Raw genomic sequence first — 19,991 nt, 5'->3', positions numbered from 1 at the left:
TAATGCAATATTAGTGAACTGTGTATGTCAGACTATAAATCCACAAAAACTACACATGGGGGCTTTCTTTAGAGTTGCCACCCCTCATAGACCCCATGCCACCCCTTTGCCACCCTAAAAATTATTTTCTAGATCCGCCCCTGTCGCTTGTTGATGTTGATGTCAATTTCATTGTGTTTCATGTCGTGGTTTTTATTTTATTATTATGTATTTATTTATTCCAGACTACACACGAAGGCTATCGACTGTGAGAGTAGAACTAAAAGATCAACATCAGTGTCATTGCAATGCATTAATATTAAAAATCATGAAAACAGATCAAATAACACAAATCAGGCAGACAGATCGACAGGAGAAAACTGAAAATAGTGTTACATAGTGTAGAGTAAACATGCTATAAATATGGAAGACAACAATACACTTTTACTATAGTAAAACCATGGTTATTTTTATTTTTATTTTTTGTTAAAAATCTAATAATATGAAATAACGTTGAAATAATGTTTTTTTTTTCTTTCATACTTGGTTTGTAATTTGTGTCATTTTCAGTTAAACTGTGATAACTATTCTGAACTTTTGTTTCACAGAAAAAGTAAATAAATAACACAGTCCTCAAGGGGGCGTATTCTCTCACTCTATTTAGGAAAGGAGTAAAAGCAAAAGACCTTTACTTCCCTCCCAGCTCCCCTCTTCTCTATTCTTCTTCATCTTTTCTTCTCTTTCCCCTCTTTATTTTCTCTTTCATGTTTTCTCTGGATCTTCAGGGTGTTACTTCATTTACTAATAAAAAAGGCAATAAGTAGTAGATCAGAAATGAGAGAGAGAGAGAAATTGGTTCTTGGGCCCCTTCAACTTAAAAACATTTACAAAATTAAGGCATTCATCATTTGTGACCCAGGACCACAAAACCAGTCGTAAGGGTAATTTTTTTTTAAACTGAGATTTATGCATCATCTCAAAGCTGAATAAATGAGCTTTCCACTGATGTATGGTTTGTTATGATATGACAATATTTGGCCGAGATATTATTTAAACATCTGGAATCTGATGGCACAAAAAACAAAACAAACAAACAAAAACAGCTGAGAAAATCGCCTTTAAAGTTATCCAACTGAAGTTTTTAGCGATGCATATTACTGTGCATATCACAAATTAATTTATAGATTCAGTTAAGATATATTAGAAAAATGATGCACCATTGAATTAAGAGAAATAAAGTTATCCATTTGAACTATTTTTAACAATATTTAATATTTCACATCTTAAAGGTATGTTTAAAGAAGTCCACTTCCAAAACAAAGATTCACACAAAATGTACATGTTCATGTCTTTCTGTCTTCAGTCGTAAAGAAATTGTTTTTTGAGGAAAACATTTCAGGATTTTTCTCCATATAATGGACTGATATGGTGCCCCGATTTTGAACTTCCAAAATACAGTTTAAATGCAGCTTCAAACGATCACAAATGCAGTTGTAAATGATCCCAGCTGAGGAAGAAGGGTCTTATCTAGCGAAACCATCAGTTATTTTCATTTTAAAAAATACAATTTATATAATTTTTAATCTCAAACTCTTGTCTTGTGTTTCTCTCCCTGAACTGTGTATTCTGACTCAAGACAGTTAGTGTATGTCGAAAAACTCCAATCGTATTTTCTCCCTCAACTTCAAAAATCATTTCAAAATACAAAGTGAACATGCAAAGAAGATCAAACACCCTAAACAAAAAAGGTAAAACAGTGATATAGGACGATTCTGAAGTTGAGGGAAAACATGAGATGGGAGTTTTTCCACATACACTAACTGTCATGAACCAGAACAAAAACAGTCCAGACAGAGAAAGACAAGACAGCGTTTGACATTAAAAAGTATATAAATTGTATTATTTCTATTAAAATAACCAATCGTTGTGCTAGATAAGACCCTTCTTCCTCAGCTGGGATCATTTACAACCGCATTTGTGATCGTTTGAAGCTGTATTTAAACTACATTTTGGAAGTTCAAACTCACCATATCAGTCCATTATATGGAGAAAAATCCTGAAATGTTTTCCTGAAAAAACATAATTTCTTTACGACTGAAGAAAGAAAGACATGAACATCTTGAATGACAAGGGGGTGAGTACATTATCTGTGAATCTTTGCTTTGGACTTGCGTTGGACTTCTCCTTTAAGACTTTGTACAGATGCATGTATTAGAAAAAAGAAATGCTGTGTGAGAAAATCGCTTTTGCAATTTAAATCTATTGCTGGAAACATAAATTCTAAACCAGACAAATCACAAATTGACCACTGTTTGTTATTTGCTTTTCTCTCACAATGGATGTTTAAATGCTGTCACAGAGTTTTGTAAATACTGAACATCTGATTTGACTGTTTGCAGTGAGGATTGTTCTGCTGGGGAAGAATGTGTCTGAAAACAGTCTCGTGGGAAACTTAATCTTAGGGACAGATGTGTTTAAGAGTGAAGCTCCTCCAGATGTTGTAGAGAGAGTCTCAGGAAGACTGAAGGACAGACACGTGATCATCATCAACAGTCCTCAGCTGCTCCAGACCAACATCTCAGATCATCAGATCACACAGACAGTGAGAGAGTGTGTCCATCTGTCTGATCCAGGACCTCATGTCTTCATACTCGTACTGCAGCACAAACACTTCACTGAGGACGACCTGAGAAGAGTCAAACACCTGCTCAAACTATTCAGTGAAGATGCCATTAAACACACGATAGTGATCACCACTGATGAACAGACACGCAGAGCTAAAAGGACGTCTGTGAAACCCAATACATTCATTCAGCAGTTAACAGCAGAGTGTGGAGGAGGACATGTTCAGGTTAAGGATAAAAGAAAAATCTTCTCTCAGATTTTCAAAACGGTAGAGAATACACGGAAGAGAAAATATTGTGAGACAACTATAGAAACACCAAAGATTGGTTCATCAGAGGACACAGAAGACAGCAGAGCTGTGGATTCTGACCTTTCAGAAAATGAAAACACTGATGAGAGCCATAAAGTGAAAAAGGGAAAAAGAAGCACATCCAGTTTAACACAGATCCCAAACCCTTGTAAGTCTTCATAGTTTTGTTGTCTTAAAAATACCGTGATTCCAGATATTTGAGCAGTTAAACCACACTTATGTTCATTTACCATTTACTTTTATGAATATAATTGCATAAAACCAAAAAAAATATGTGTGACCACAAAACCAGTCACAAAGGTACTTTTTTTTTATTTTTATTTTTTATATGTATACATTCTAAATTCTTATTGATGTATGGTTTGTTAGGAAAGGACAATGTTTGTTCGAGATATAACTATTTGAAAATCTGGATTCTGAGGGTGCAAAAAATATGAAATAAAAAAATAATAATAATAAATTAAAAATAATAAAAAATAAATAAATAAATAAATATTGAGAAAATCAACTTTAAAGTTTTCCAAATGAAGTTTTTAGCAATGCATATTACTAATGAAAAAATAAGTTGATATATTAACAGAAGGAAATTTACAAAATATCTTCATGGAACATGTTTTTTACTTAATATCCTAATGACTTTTGGCATAAAGAAAAATCAATAATTTAAAACAACAATTGTTGTACCAAATTAAAATAAACATTTTTTTTTTGTAGATACCAAAATAAAAGTCACCGCTAGCCTCTAAGTTGTAGATTAAAAATAATATCTAATATGTCAAAGTCGCACAAACATTTTAAAGGTGAGTGCTCATTAAAGTTTTTTTTTTTTAAACATTTTTAGTTCAAATTATATTTTATATTCATATTTAATCTCATCATTCTGAATTAATTCTCACCCCTGTCCAGTTGGTGGTGAGTGCACACCAGTCTGGCAGCAGAGCAGGGATCCGGAACAAAAACAAAACTGTCACGAATGTTTTCCTATGCGTTTAGGTTACACAGGCCAGTACCCAGAAGCTACAACGATCTATCACGGCACATTACAGAGCAGCAAAACAATATTCATTTCTTGAATTTCCTAATGAAATGGACAGAATTTGAAATCTAAAACTTTGTTTCATATCAAAAGTAACACAAAGCTTGGATGGGAGGTGCATTATGTAGCTTCTGTTCATTCATCAACTGAAAACAGCAAAGACCAAAAGATCGATTGAGATTTACAAATCGATCTTGGTTCATAAAAATGAGAATATATTAAAATCGCTGTAAGTGCAGGGTGTTGTGTTAACCATGAAAAGTTACGCAGTCTCATCTGTTCATCTGTTCTTTTCAAATGCATAAGCCTCGTCCTGTAGGTTCATAATTAAAAATAAAAATGTTAACAAAAATAAAAGCAACTAAATGTGTCATTATAATTAAAATCTTAAAATTAAAATGACGGGTAATAATAGATTATGACAGAATTTTTACAACCTTATCCATGCAAAGTATCCTAACCTCTGCAAAGTACTGTACAATTCTAAACATTATTTGGAAATATAATAAATAAAAAAAGCAAAAAAAAAAAAAAACTTATGCTAGCCAACCCTTGGCGATTCTATTTTTAACATTCTGTACAAAAAAACTAAACAAAACAGCGCCAATAACTACACTGTAAAAACAATTTGTTGTGCCAACTTAAAATAATTGTAACCTGGCTGCCTTAAAATTTTAACTTCAGTCAACTCAAAAAAAGTTTATTCAACTTTGAATGTTAAATTATAATAAGTGACAACTTAGATATTTGAGTTGAATCTACTTAAAATTTTAAGGCAACTGGGTTACTTACCCATCTGTTAGTAAACCCAAATATCTAAGTTGTTACTTAGTACAACTTAACATTTTAAATTGACTAAACTTATTTTAGTTGACTGAACAAAATTTTAAGGCAGCAGGATAACAAATTATTTTAAGCTGACTCAACAAATTGTGTTTTTTATTTTTTACAGTGTAGAGCATTTTCATAAGGTTTCTCAATGTGTGCATCACTGAGCGGATGAGCAGTGTTTTGTCTCACAACTACACTCGCTTACAGTTTGTTAATATTGTGATTGTGACAGATCCACAGAAAAGGCTTGAGATGACACATGTAACAATGAGTAGACCCGACAAAAAAACAAAAACAAATGAACAGACAGGAACTTAAATACAAAGGGCATGAAATCATCAATTAAACTAAACAAGGATATGTTATAGTTAAACAAATGTTTAGCCTTTCATAGAAATCAATGATGTAATACGATCAAAACATATACTTTTTCTGTTTCTTTTATTTTGATTGCAGTTAGCAGGAGAGTTCAAAGTCCAGATGCCAGCAAATTCAAAGACTCTGTGTTTTCTACTTAAATTTTAAAATGAGTGTTTAATGTATCTTTTCTGCATTTTCCAGTGTCAAAGCTGAATCTGGTTGTGTGTGGGCGTGACGAAACATTAAAATCCTCCATATCAGAGCTGATCCGGCAGCAGACAGACAGAAGATCAGACGTGGATCTTCATGGTCGTCTGATCAATCTGGTGGAGCTTCCAGCTCTGATTCGTCTCTCAGAGGAGGAAGTGATGCGTCAGACTCTCCACTGTGTGTCTCTCTGTCATCCTGGAGTTCATGTTTTCCTCCTCGTTATTCCTGATGCTCCACTCAATAATGAAGACAAAGCAGAAATAGAGACGATCCAGAAGATATTTGACTCCAGAGAGCATTTTGTTCTGCTCTTTACCACTAATCTCTCTGTTGAAGGACTTGCAGCAGATTTAGTCCAATCCAACACAGAATGTCAGAGGTTAATCAGCCATTGTGGAGGTCAGTACAGACTGATGGGATTAAAGGAACCTGTAAACTCCAGACAGATCCCAGAACTGCTGGATTATATAGAGAACATGAAGACTGAACCCTATTCAGTTCAGATGTATGTGAGAACTCAAGAGAACAGAGTCAGACATGAACTGGAGGAACAACACAAGAAAGAACTGAAGACACTGGAAGATCAAATCATGCAGAAGATTCAGTCGGAAGGTGAGAGAGTTTTACTCTCAGTTTAGGAACCATTATGATTATTGCTTAATGTAGACAATGAAAATTACAGAAACATGCATTGCTTCATTATTACTTTTGGTAACACTTTATTTTGATAGTCCACTTTAGACATTCTGCTAACAGTAAGTAACTTTGCCACTGCATGTCAACTAGTCATTAGAGTATTAGTAGACTGTCTGCTTAATATTTTTAACACTTTTCTAAACTTTGCAAGTATATGTCAACTTGTTCTACTAACCCTAAACCTAAGCTAACAGTCTGCTCTAAGAGTTAGTGGACATGCAGTTGTAAATTAATGAGAATTAGTTGACATGTAGTTGCCAAGTTACTTATAGTTAGTAAAGTGCATGTCTAAAGAGGACTATCAAAATTAAGTGTAACCTCATTTTCCATCAACAATGGAATATTTCATCTTAGTAACAGTCTTGTCATAATTGGCCAGAGTACCTTAGTGAAAAATAAATATCATTAAATAAATATATTTTAAATACAATTAAGTATAAATATACTAAAAATAGATTGTTGTCATATTAATTATTATTCCACTGTCAGGAAAAAAAAAAAGTAAAATTCAGTTACTGGGGCGGTACCCTAAGGTACAAAAGTGAAAAGGTAAACAGTACTGTTCTGGTACTTTGCTGGTTTATGTTTGCTCTTTACTGGTTCTTAGCTGGTCCAGGTCCATCTTAAACCAGCTAAGGACCAGCACAGGACCGACCTAACCAGCATATGCTGTTTTTTTCAACAGGGTATGCATTTATTTGGAGTGGTGATTGGTGTCTATGGTTGGAGAGTACACATCTGTCACCATATTTCTGAGCTTTTTTCAGTATTTATGAGAATGAACTCTTACGATCCAACCACAGTGCTGTATTATGCATATAGACCATTTCAAGGATGTAAACGATAACCAGCACGTTGGAATGCTACTGCTCATGTCTAGTCCTGGAGCATTTCCGGTAGCGCCATTTTTAAATCTCTGATCTGTCAAAACAAGCATGTACTTTTTAAGTTTAGCGAAAACACAACAGTTAAGATAATAAAAAAAAAAAAGTAAATAAAACAACAACAACAAAAAAACTCATTATCTGATTGATGCTGCTCACACGGGAGATGGCAGTTAAAGCAAATCTTTACTTTTCTTACAAATCGCAGTCTGGATGCTAACTCCTTAGAGGAAATGTTGAAAACATTTGAATGTACAGTGTATGACACCTGTCTGAAGCAAGACAAACAGTGTCACTTATGTGTTTATCATGTTTTTTTGCTAAGATATCCAGAGGGGTTATTTGTGGTCAATTCACTTGCATTGCTGGGTCAGTTTGTATATCTTTGTAAATATTTATATTTATTAGTACAGTGCTTTTCACAAAACATATCGTTTCAATGCAGCTTGTGACACTGAACACTGAAGACTGGAGTAAAGGCTTAGGACAGTTCAGCTTTGCATCACAAATAATTCACGAGTTCGCGCTTACATATAATAAACAGCGTAAAAGTTAAGCATATTTGGCGTGCTGTCCGGGAGAGGGCTCCGAGCTCGGTAATCATTCCCGAACCCAGGGCACTCCCCTTGCCCAGGGAGAGGGGTCCGAGCTCGGCATTTGGCCCGAACCCAATAAGCGCTCTCCCGAAAGGCGAAATGATCGCAGGACAGCAGCCAGATAACCCCCCAAAATTTGCCTAGCTTGGGCTGAAGGGATGCTGGAAGTTAGTAGTAGTGGACATAGGTGAAAATACGGGAGGAACTCCTGCGGGCACTGCTGGGGAAAATATAGAAAGGAGCTTGTGGCAGTGGGGAACTATAAATGACGCTCCTGTGGGAGTGGGCATTGCTGCAGCATTAGGGAGGTAAGCGGGGGGCTCCAGCGGGGGCGGGCATTGCTGCGGCATTAGGGAGGTAAGCGGGGGGCTCCAGCGGAGGCGGGCACAGCTGTGGCAGTGTGGGGACGGAGGCGAGAGGGATGCTGAGGGGATGTTGAAGCGGGGATGAGTCGTTGCGGAAGGGAAATTAGAAGGGGTGGCTAGAGATCAAGTGGACGGCAGTGGGCTGGCGTTAAATAGATAAATGAGGTGACAGCAAGCAGGGAAAAATTAGGGAAAGGTAAACTATAGGCAGAGTGGAATATTTTAAAACATTTCCATGCTGTAAGGTAGGATTGGAGTGTCCTAGGGGAGACAGCTTGCAGAATGGAATTAATGGACGCTTCGAGGAGAGGTCTCAGAGGGTGGTTTACGCGAATATCAGTTCTGAATAAGGAGGAACTGGGGTTGGGAGCGGGTCCACCTCTGGTGCCAGCAATCTGAATTTCTGGAAGGCAAAACGAGAGAGAGAGTCAGCAATTTGATTTTTTGACCCGGGAATGTGTTTTGCGTTTATAATGAATTGGTCACAAGCCAAAATCCAAATCAGGCGTCTTAGCAAAGGCATTAGTGCGGGGGAATGGGAACGACCTTTGTTAATGCAGTGCACGGTAGCTTCGTTATCGCAGTGGACGATGATGCTGGTGGCGGACCACTCTTTGCCCCATAGGGAGGCTGCGGCCACTAACGGATAAAGCTCGAATAGTGCTGAGGATGAAAGCTGCTGTGGCAAATGTGCCAGCTGGGGGGGCCATGTGGAAGTGAACCAGCGGCCTCTGAAAAAATGTCCGAACCAGACGGAGGGGGCAGCGTCGGTATATAATTGGATATCGATTGGGGAAGAAATCAGGTTGCTATAGAAGAAAGATAAGCCGTTCCATTGTTTGAAGAAGGATATCCATAGACTGAGCTTGTTGCGGCATGAGTCAGTTATGGATATGAGGTCCTCTAGAGCGTGGGCAGAGGATGCCAGGGAGAGGAGGTGGGAGATGAAGGGGCGGCCTTGCGGGATGATGCGCATCTCGAAATTTAGATGACGTAGAATAGATAATAGTTCGCATTTGGAACAGCTAGATTTGGATAACAGAGTGGAGGCTACCAGGATCATCCTGTCAACTTTCTCTTTGGGTAGGGAGGCCAGGAATTTTTGAGAATCCAAGTTGATGCCCAAAAATTCGATGGAAGTGCTAGGACCATTTTGTCTTGGGCGAGGGGAATCCCGAGCTCTGAGAAAAGCTTTTGGGTTGTCAAGAGGTGCGTGGCTGGGACGGAGTCCGGGGGCGAGACGATTAAAAAATCGTCTAAAAGATGAATCAGATAGGGTATGTTGTAATTGTTGGAGAGGATCCAGCAAATTGCCTCTGACAATGTGTCGAAGATTTTAGGGCTGCTTCTGCAACCAAATGTGAGGCGGACGGCGAAGTAGAATTTATTCTTCCAGCGGATGCCAAATAAGTGCCAAAAATCTGGGTGAATGGGCATTACTTTAAAGGTGGAAGTAATGTCGATTTTGGCCAGCCAAGTGCCGCGACATGCCTCTTTAATCAGGGAGATGGCTTGGTCGACATCATGATAATGGAGAGAGAATTATTCGAGCGGAATGAGGCTGTTAATGCTAGGGAACGGGGAATTATGTGGAGATGAGAGATCGATTATGAGGCGTTTTTTGCCTGAGAATTTTCTGGTGGCTACGCCAATGGGGCTGACCCAAAAAATGCAGAAGGGAGGGACGGAAAATGGGCAGATCATAAATTTTGCGTCTATTTCTTTTTTGATTAGGAGGTCAACTGTTTCGGGTTTGGTGAGGGCGGACTGGAGATTTGGGCAGATGAGACTTTGGGAGGGGAGACTTTCGACACCAGGGTGGAAGCCGTGTGCGAGACCTGAAAGAACATAATCTGTAAAATGAGAGTCAGGGTGGTGAAGCAATTCTGCAGACAAACGAGAAACATTTACAGGGGTCGATAAATAATTTTTAGAATTTTTATTTGCAGCTTTTTGGACAGGACAAACAAGACGGGCGTGAGCACCGCCACAAAAGTTGCACACATGCATGAACCGGCAGCGTTGTCTTGTGCACCTGCCGCTATTAAAGTCAGTGCAGACCTGGCTGTCGGAGGAAGATGGGCGGCGGTGAAATGTGGGAGTGGGTGTGGCTGGTAGATTTGGGTTGGGATGATTCGGGGCAGGGAGGAATGGATGGATTGATGAAAGGGCAGTTGATGGTGGAATGGGAAAAAGAACGGCAGACTGCGCAAGAAATGTTGCGGCAGCCCAGGAACACTCTGTTATGGAGCTCCATGTCTAGAGCTCCATGTCCGAGAAGCCGTCCTCGGAGGAGTGGTGGTTTGCTCGGGCCGTGAGTAGGGAGCGCTGCGGCCCGTGCATGCTCTGCCTGAGGCCCTGGAGGGAGGAGTGGAATTCAGATTCTCCCCCACTTGAAGAGAAGTGTAGAGATCAAGGAGATCCGCTTTTGTTGATCGGCGGGGGATGATGACGCTGGAGCTGGCGAGTGCCTGGCAGAGTCCAACTACGGTTATCTGTGCGAGCTCCTCCCAAAATTTGTTAATAAAACATCACTAAATATTACGTATATTATATATAAAATTCCTTTACTTTAAATTGTAATAATATTTCACAATATTATTGTCTTAATTTTTGCTCAAATAAATTCAGACTTAAGTAACAAAAGAGACTTATTAAAAACATTTTAAAAAGTAATGTGTCCAGACTTTTGACTAGTACTGTATATAAACAAAAAACATCCTTGTATTGCAGTTTTCTCGATTGTTAACACAACTGATGTTAGTTGGTTTATATTCCCAAACCATTCATTCAGTGCTAAAAACAAAGACACATTTCTTAAAAAGTTTAACATTAAGTAAGTTAAACATGATGACGCACAAATCAGAATCTCTGCATCCAACAACAGAGAGAAATGAACGAATCATTTACATGGGTTTATACTTACACATACAGTATAATTATAGCACAGTACCAGTATATTAGATCAGAGGTTCTCAACCTTTTGGAACTAAAGCCATTTTTCCATGTGTGTTCTACCTGAAACTTCAAATGCAATGAAATACACCCAGTGCCCAAATAATGCCTTGTCTCTGTTTTTTTTTGTTTTTTTTTTGTTTTTTTTTTTGTTTGTTTTTTTTTGTTTTTCCCAAGTTATAGTTGAGACACAGTCCGGGCCTTAGGTCTGTTTTAGGCTTCTCCTCATTTTGATATTTTATACATACACCAATTATGGTGATGAAAACAAATTTCCAAGCTGGTGGAAAAACCATGAGACTTCACTTTTGCTTTCACTTTCGAGACCGGCTCGGAAGGCGTTTAGTGTCTCCGCCAGCAGCAGCAAATCAACGCACCTGGAAGATCCACGTTAAAGCGCACGCAATAGGCTGAAAATGCCACAAAGCACCAGCAAACGTAATTACAATTAATGTGTCGGGGGGAAATAAGGAGATATTTGAATTATTTATTATTAAACCAGTGTTTTCAGTGTCGCAAGGATGAAGTTGCCGATCCTGACTCATCCTCTCCTCTCTGGACGGGCCTTTAGAGAAATGCATCTTTACAGATTACATATTGAAAGAGTTTTTGTGACACAGTATTTGTTTTATTTTGTTAATTAATAATTTCAAGCTTTCTATAGATATGTGTATCATGTCTGTGAGGTATGTATTTGCTGAGTTTCGGTTCATTTTTGTGAAGTGCTCCTGTTGAGGCAACAGAAAGCGCATCATGTTTGTTTTCTTTATTTAATAAAGCCAAGTCAAGGCCCACACAAGTCAAGTGCATCTAGTTGATGTGGTCTCCGCTGACATTCAGAGCTGCAGAGGTCGTGTCTAGGTGCTGATCCATCGTCTGGGCTGGGTTCGGACTGGATCCGGGGGACTGCAGTGACCATCTGATCTGGATATGGACCGGATCTGGTGGTTAATGTGACCTCGGAAATAGGAGAGAAACAGACTAATATTATCGTAGATGCCATTCTTCTGACGATGCACTGAGTACATCGGGTGTTATGGGAAGTGTTCCCGGTTCCGGTTGACCTAATTAGTCCAGCCTAACAATTCTTTAACGGATTTGAATTATAAGAATATATTGATTTATGTGTAAGCAAGGTTAAAGAGATGGGTCTTTAATCTAGATTTAAACTGACAGAGTGTGTCTGCGTCCCGAACATTGTAGGGTAGATTGTTCCAGAGTTTGGGCGCTAGATAAGAAAATGATCTGCCGCCCGCGGTTGATTTTGATATTCTCGGTATTATCAAATTGCCAGAGTTTAGAGAATGCAGCGGACGTGAGGGACTATAATGGGATAAGAGCTCACTTAGGTACTGAGGAGCTAAACCATTCAGGGCTTTATAAGTAATTAGCAAGATTTTAAAATCTATACGATGTTTAATAGGGAGCCAGTGCAGTGTTGACAGAACCGGGCTAGTCACCTTTATTTATATCTAATATGATCATACTTTCTGGTTCTAGTAAGAACTCTAGCTGCTGCATTTTGGACCAGCTGGAGTTTGTTTATTAAGCGAGCAGAACAACCACCCAATAAAGCATTACAATAATCTAATCTTGAGGTCATAAATGCATGAATTAATGTTTCAGCATTTGACATTGAGAGCATAGGTCGCAATTTAGATATATTTTTGAGATGGAAAAATGCAGTTTTGCAAATACTAGAGATGTGGTTTTCAAAGGAAAGATTGCCATCAAATAGCACACCTAGGTTCCTAACTGATGACGAAGAATTGGCAGAACAGCCATCAAGTATTAGACAGTGTTTTAGGTTATTACACGCTGAGGTTTTAGGTCCAATAATAAACACCTCTGTTTTTTCAGAATTTAGCAGTAAGAAATTACTTGTCATCCAATTTTTTAACTCAACTACACAATCCATTAGTTTATCAAATTGGTATGTTTTGCTGGGCTGTGAAGAAATATAGAGCTGGGTGTGACGTGGAGTGAAAGACGAGAGGCGAGCGGATCCATATGCGAGCCTTTATTAAAGGGGCGAGACAAAAACATGGTCGTACAGGCAGAGTCAAACAGGAGCAAACGGGTATAACACAGGCAAGACATAGAGAATAATCCAATAAACGAGAAAGAGTCCAAAGGGCAGGCGGCGATTAAGGAACTAGGAACTAGGAAACGCTAAACAAGGGAGAAACACTATCAACAATCTGTAACTTGCACTTGATTCGTGACATAGCAGGAACCCGCATCATGGGCTGGGACCTGGGGAGAACAGGGACAGAGTAGACAGACAGAAAAAAGGGAGAAGCAGAGAGTTTTGAGGTTAACGCCCCCTCCATAAGAGGTTCTACAGCTGACGCTGACACCTCTGGAGGCATTGGCGCAGCTTCTCCGACAGGGAAGGCCTCTGGAGCAGACTTGAGACCAGACGGGACCTCTGGAGCAGACTTGAGACCAGACGGGACCTCTGGAGCAGGCTTGAGGTCAGACGGGAGCTCTGGAGCAGGCTTGAGACCAGACGAGAGCTCTGGAGCAGGCTTGAGATCTGACGTGATCTCAGGGGCGGACTCTGGGCGGTCAGACGAGACATGGTGAGGCTCTGGAGCAGCAGCAATAACTTTGTTTGGCTCATGAAGATCAGCTGTGGTTTGACTTGGTTCGTGGAGATTGGCTGTGACTTGATCTGACACGTGAAGACCAGCGGTGACTTGAACTGGCTTGTGAAGATCATTGACTTTACTTGACTCAGAAACCACGGCTATGATGTTGCTTGACTCAGGAACAACCGCTTTGATGTTGCTGGACTTGGAAGCTTGACTGGACTTGGAAGCTTGACTGGACTTGGAAGCTCGACTGGACTTGGAAGCCTGACTGGACTTGGAAGCCTGACTGGACTTTGGAAGCTACAGCTGTAGCCTGACTTGACTCTGGAGCAGCGGCTGAAGCTTGACTTGGCTCTGGAATAACAGCAGCAACTTGACTTGGCTCATGAGGATCTGCTGTAGCCTGGCTTGGCTCATGGAAATCTGCTGTAACGAGACTTGACTCATGAACAACATGGCTTGGCTCAGGAACAACAGCTGTAACGTGACTTGACTCAGGAACAACATGGCTTGACTCAGGAACAACAGCTGTAACGTGACTTGACTCAGGAACGACATGGCTTGACTCAGGAACAACAGCTGTAAAGTGACTTGACTCAGGAACAACATGGCTTGACTCAGGAACAACAGCTGTAACGTGACTTGACTCAGAAACGACATGGCTTGACTCAGGAACAACAGCTGTAACGTGACTTGACTCAGGAACAACATGGCTTGACTCAGGAACAACAACTGTAACGTGACTTGACTCAGGAACAACATGGCTTGACTCAGGAACAACAACTGTAACGTGACTTGACTCAGGAACAACATGGCTTGACTCAGGAACAACAGCTGTAACGTGACTTGACTCAGGAACGACATGGCTTGACTCAGGAACAACAACTGTAACGTGACTTGACTCATGAACGACATGGCTTGACTCAGGAACAACAGCTGTAACGTGACTTGACTCAGGAACGACATGGCTTGACTCAGGAACAACAGCTGTAACGTGACTTGACTCAGGAACGACATGGCTTGACTCAGGAACAACAGCTGTAAAGTGACTTGACTCAGGAACAACATGGCTTGACTCAGGAACAACAGCTGTAACGTGACTTGACTCAGAAACGACATGGCTTGACTCAGGAACAACAGCTGTAACGTGACTTGACTCAGAAACGACATGGCTTGATTTAGGAACAACAGCTGTAACGTGACTTGACTCAGGAACAACATGGCTTGACTCAGGAACAACAACTGTAACGTGACTTGACTCGTGGGGAACAGCTGTGACTTGGCTTGACTCATGGAGAATGACAGCCATCTTGTGCAGTGGCTCTGGCGTGGCAGCCATCTTGTGCAGTGGTTCTGGCGTGGCAGCCATCTTGTGAGGGCGTGCCGCCACCGCCGCCATCTTGTGAACGGGCACCGTCGTCGCCGCCATTTTGTGAACGGGCTCCGCCGTTGCCGCCATCTTGTGAGCACGCACCGGCACGGCCGCCATTACACGGGCAGGTTGCACGGCCGGCATTACCGCGATGTTGCGTTGCCTCCCCGCAACACCTAGGGAACGCTAAACAAGGGAGAAACACTATCAACAATCCGTGACTTGCATGGGGACAGACCGGGGCTTTTATAGTGAGCCTGATTGGCTACAGGAGGCAACGCAATGGGCGCGATGGGTGATGGGAGTAGTAGTCCGGGGTGCAAAGCAACAGTCTGAGTGTAATGATGGGGTGAGAGTGACATCTGGTGGTGAGCGGACAGCGGGACACCGACCAGATTCGTGACACTGGGTATCATCAGCGTAACAGTGAAAGCTAACACCATGTTTCCTGATGATATCACCCAAGGGTAACATGTAAAGCGTAAAGAGTAATGGCCCTAGTACTGAGCCTTGTGGTACTCCATACTGCACTTGTGATCGATATGATACCTCTTCATTTACTGCCACGAATTGATAGCGGTCAGGTAAGTACGATTTGAACCATGCCAATGCACTACCACTAATTCCAACATAATTCTCAAGTCTATTCAAGAGAATGTTGTGGTCAACAGTATCAAACGCAGCACTAAGATCCAGTAGCACTAACAGAGAGATACAACCACGATCGGATGACAAGAGTAGATCATTTGTAACTCTAATAAGAGCAGTCTCAGTACTGGTCTAAAACCTGACTAAAAATCCTCAAAGATATCATATTGGAAGGAAGATAATTGTGAGGATACAACCTTTTCTAATATCTTCGACAGAAATGGGAGATTCAAGATAGGTCTGTAATTAGTTAATTTGTTGGGGTCAAGTTGTGGTTTTTTAATGAGAGGCTTAATAGCAGCCAGTTTGAAGGTTTTGGGCACATATCCTGATGACACTGATGAATTGATAATATTCAGCAGAGGATCTATGAGATCTGGAAGTAAGTCTTTTAGTAGCCTAGATGGAATAGGGTCTATCATACAAGTTGTTGGTTTAGATGATTTAAAGTAGAAGTTCATAAAGTTCAACTTCATAAAGTACAAATTCATATTAAAATGCACATGCATTTTGTGTTTTTCAGTTGAAAAAATACTACCTTTGCCTATATATTTGATAATTTAGGATTTAAAAAAAAAAAAAGAGTCAAAATCTCGTCTCGTCTCATTCTTGTGAACCCAGTCTCGTGTCTCGTGGGATAAGTGTCTCGTCATACCCCTATAAAGTACATACAAATAACTTGTGCTTAGGTGTACTATTTTTTTCACCTAGGGTAGCTTTACAAATTTTGGTTTTATGGTTGATAGTTCAGTTTGTTGTACTGGCCTGAATATATATTTAAAATGTGTTTTAGGAGCTGAAGATGATATGGAGCGTCTGAGGATTGTGCTGATCGGGAGGACAGGAAGTGGAAAGAGTGCAACAGGAAACACTATTCTGGGGAGAGAGGAGTTTGAGAGTGAATTAAGCACAGATTCACTGACAACTGTTTGTCAGAAAGGAGTCGGTGAAGTCGATGGTCGATCAGTAGCTGTTGTTGATACTCCAGGACTCTTTGACACGTCATTGCCAAATGATCAAGCAGTGGAAGAAATAGTCAAATGTGTTTCACTGTCGTCACCTGGACCTCATGTGTTTGTCATTGTGTTGAGTTTGGGACGATTCACAAATGAAGTGAATGAGACTCTGCAACTGATAACGAAGACCTTCGGTCATAAAGCTGCTCAGTTCAGCATTGTTCTGTTCACCAGAGGAGACGATCTCGGGAGTAAATCTATAGAGGATTATGTGAAGAGAAGTAAGTCTGCACAACTCCAGAAACTGATCAGAGATTGTGGAAACAGATTCCTGGTTTTCAATAACCAAGAAAAACAAGACAAAACTCAAGTGATTCGACTGTTAAACATGATAGAAGAGGTTAAAAATAATAACAAGGGTCGATACTTCACTAACAGCATGTTTGAGGAGGCAGAGATGTCCATTAAAAAGAGAATACAGGAAATACTAAAAGAGAAAGAAAGAGAAATTCAGACTCAACATGAGATACTGAGAGTCAAATATGAGACAGAAATGGAAGAGCTCAAGAAGAGACTCGAAGAAGAGAAAAGAAAAGCAGATGAGGAGAGAATACAAAGAGAGAATGAGTTCAGACAAAAAGAGGAAAAACTGAAAAAAGATTTTGAGAAAAAAGAGAAAACAGAACAGAAAAAACGAGAGACTGAAAACCAGAAACGATCCAATGAGGAAAAACAGCAAAGAGCTGAATATGACAGAAAAATGGAAAAGATGAAGAGAGAGATTGAAAATCAGAGATTACAGTTTGAAAAACAGCAAAAAGAAAAAGAAGAAGAAGAAAGAAAGAGAGAAGAGAAATACAGACAAGATAAAGAAAAGATGAAGCATGAGAATGAATGTGCCATGGCAGAATTAAAAAAGAAACAAGAAGAAGAAACTAAAAAGAGAGATTTGATGGAGAAAAGAAGGAATAAAGAAGAAGAGAAAGAAAGACAGAGATGGGAAAGAAAAATAAAAAAGGCTGAAAATGAGAGAAAAGAGACTCAAGAGGAAATTAAACGACAGCAGAGAGAATGGGAGGATGAAATTAAAAGACAGACAAAAGAACGAGAGGCAGAAGAAAGAAAAATAAAAGAGAAACATAAGAAACAACTGAGAGAAAAACAAGAAGAACTGAAGAAAAATAGAGAGATATTTGAAGTAGAGAGAGAAAAAGAAAGACAGAAGATTGCGGACGAGAAACAGAAACAGAAAAGAGAAAGAGAAGAAAAAGAGAGAGAATATCAAGAAAAGAAACAGAAAATGGAAAGATATTATGAACAACTGGAACAAGAGAGAAAAGATGAGTGGGAGAGAAGAAAACAAGAAGATGATGAGAAACAAGAAGAAGAGAGAAAGACATGGAAGAAAATGATTAAAGATCTGAAACAAGAGCAAGAAAAAGAGAAAAAGAAAAGAGAAAATGAGGAGAAGAAGAGAAAAGAAAGAGAAGAGACAGAGAAAGATGAAATGAAGAAGGAATATGAGACAAAAATGAGAGCCATGAAGAAGAAATATGAAGATGACGCCAGAAAACAAGCAGAAGAACTGAATGATTTGAAAAGTAAAGTGGAAGAATTAAAAAAGGAGAATGAGTATTTAAAAAATAGATGGTGTTCTGTTATGTGAATGTTTTTTTTTTTTTCATCCTTATAAAGGAGCCAGAATTAAAGCTGTGGTGTAAATGAGCTACTATACATTTATTTACAGGCATAAATGAAGAAACAACAAGACCTGCAGGATTTCAAAGTTAAATGTGGGGGGAATTTTTACTTGTAATCTCACATATCTGCAACCATTGCACATTAAAAAAATCTGTGCTGTATTGAGTGTTGGGAGTAACAGATTACACCTGATGTGAGTTATGCAATCAGATTTTTTTTTCCTCAGGTAACAAGTAAAGTAACACTTACTTTTTAATTTAAAAGAAAAATGTTTTTATTTTCTAGTTTCACTTCTTTATGGTGCCATTCTTTTTTTTTTTTAATAATAAACAATCATTTCAATCTAAATCTGCATTTGTGTGCCGAATTTGGACTTCCAGAATTGGTCTGCCCTTCTTTTGTATGCACATGACGCCATTTGAGCAGCCAAATAAATTTAACATATGTTTTGATGCACTTCATTTCATTTTATAAATGTTTATGCAGATTTTACATCCTGTGTGTGTGGGTATACATTGTTTTGTGTTTTGAAATAAAAAATAAACAAATAATATCCTCTTTGTCTGCTGTAAATGATCAAATTGGCAAAGTTGCTGCTTTTTTATTCTGTGTAGCAAATATATATATATATATATATATATATATATATATATATATATATATATCTGCAAACACAACATATCTACTTAGGCCTGATTCACGGCTCAGTATCTTACAACAAACACACACATTACATATTATTAACTGTGTGCTGTTTTTATACATACTGTAGATATCTGTAGATATGTAGGAGCGTGAACCTCCCGTTTTCAAAAAGGCCCAACAAAGATTGTACTTCCTTTACCAGCTGAGAAAGTTTAACCTGACACAGGAGCTGCTGAAACCGTTCTACTCAGGCACCATCGAATTGGTTCTGTACACATCAATAACTGTCTGGTTTGCCCCGAACACCAGGACAGTCAGACACAAAAACAGTTTCTTCCTCCTGGCAATCCACCTTATGAGCAGTTAAATGTTACACCCATTGAAAATATGTGAAATTACCTTATACTTCTTTGTTACCACCTACATTCTTGCACATTCCGACATCCCATTCTATCATCTAATACAATACATACAATTTATTTTTATTTTCTATTTATTTTATGTTTGCGATGTGTGAAAGGAGTGACATATATACACACACAGACAAGTCCTCTCTTTGCTGAAACAGAGTGGAGGAGAAAAACTAACTAGACTAAGAATAAACTTTAGTATCAATATCATCAGGCTAGTATCGATCTGATATAGACACTAGGATCAATCTGCACACTGCTAGAAGAAGAAGGGTTGCTAATGTTGACAAACTTATTCAATCTCAGTCATGTGTGGAGTAAAATATAGTTTATTAGGCAAAGAAAAGCTTCACTGAGAAATGGAAAATGCCCAAAAAACAATTATATTTCATAACTTTTATGTATTAAAACTAAAATTATAAAATAACTTTTTCCTGATTCAAATACAATCAGCAGACAATAAAAGGTGTTGAGAAAATATAAAAAGTAAAGATAGCAATGTATTAATAAAAAAGGTCACATTTAATTAGTAATTACAGAAGCAAGCGAAGTAATTGTGAAATCTAATGATCTGTTTCTCTCTCCTACTGATTTACAAGTAGTGATGGGCATCTGTATAGTTTTAATAATATTACTATTCTTACAGTCCTGCTTATTAAACATTGAACATAATAAGAAAAGAAAGAAAGCACAAAGATATATCGAATAAAAATTTTCTTTGGGCAGGAACTCCATCTTTGAGTTGATCTGAATCTCACAATTCAATCTGCTGGTTTTGAAGATGAAAATTTACTTACTGTGAAAACTTGAGATAA

The 19,991-nt window shown here is 39.0% G+C and overlaps 1 protein-coding gene and 1 long non-coding RNA gene across 3 annotated transcripts in view; one reads left to right on the top strand and one right to left on the bottom strand.

The window, feature by feature from the left end:
* The window catches only part of LOC127160306 (uncharacterized), a 29,648-nt gene extending 23,730 nt beyond the window's left edge, over positions 1 to 5,918 (bottom strand). The window contains exon 1 of the long non-coding RNA XR_007826701.1: positions 5,781 to 5,918. This is a non-coding gene — a long non-coding RNA (uncharacterized LOC127160306). The remainder of the gene's footprint in view (positions 1 to 5,780) is intronic.
* Positions 1 to 18,560, top strand: part of LOC127160305 (GTPase IMAP family member 8) — a 33,683-nt gene extending 15,123 nt beyond the window's left edge. Inside the window, exons 2-4 of one of the 2 annotated variants that reach the window (XM_051102968.1) lie at positions 2,379 to 3,010; positions 5,351 to 5,963; positions 16,258 to 18,560. In XM_051102968.1, coding sequence (XP_050958925.1) covers positions 2,379 to 3,010; positions 5,351 to 5,963; positions 16,258 to 18,086 — 3,074 coding nt within the window. In that variant the 3' untranslated portion in view covers positions 18,087 to 18,560. Of the gene's footprint in view, positions 1 to 2,378; positions 3,011 to 5,342; positions 5,964 to 16,257 lie in introns of both variants that reach the window. The other variant, XM_051102967.1, reaches the window with a different exon arrangement.
* Positions 18,561 to 19,991: the final 1,431 nt, after the last annotated feature.

This window comes from Labeo rohita, unplaced genomic scaffold, assembly GCF_022985175.1.
Source record: "Labeo rohita strain BAU-BD-2019 unplaced genomic scaffold, IGBB_LRoh.1.0 scaffold_323, whole genome shotgun sequence".
Classification (NCBI taxonomy): Eukaryota; Metazoa; Chordata; class Actinopteri; order Cypriniformes; family Cyprinidae; genus Labeo; species Labeo rohita.
Note: the sequence above shows the minus strand (reverse complement) of the source record. Positions and strands in the feature narration are given on the sequence as shown.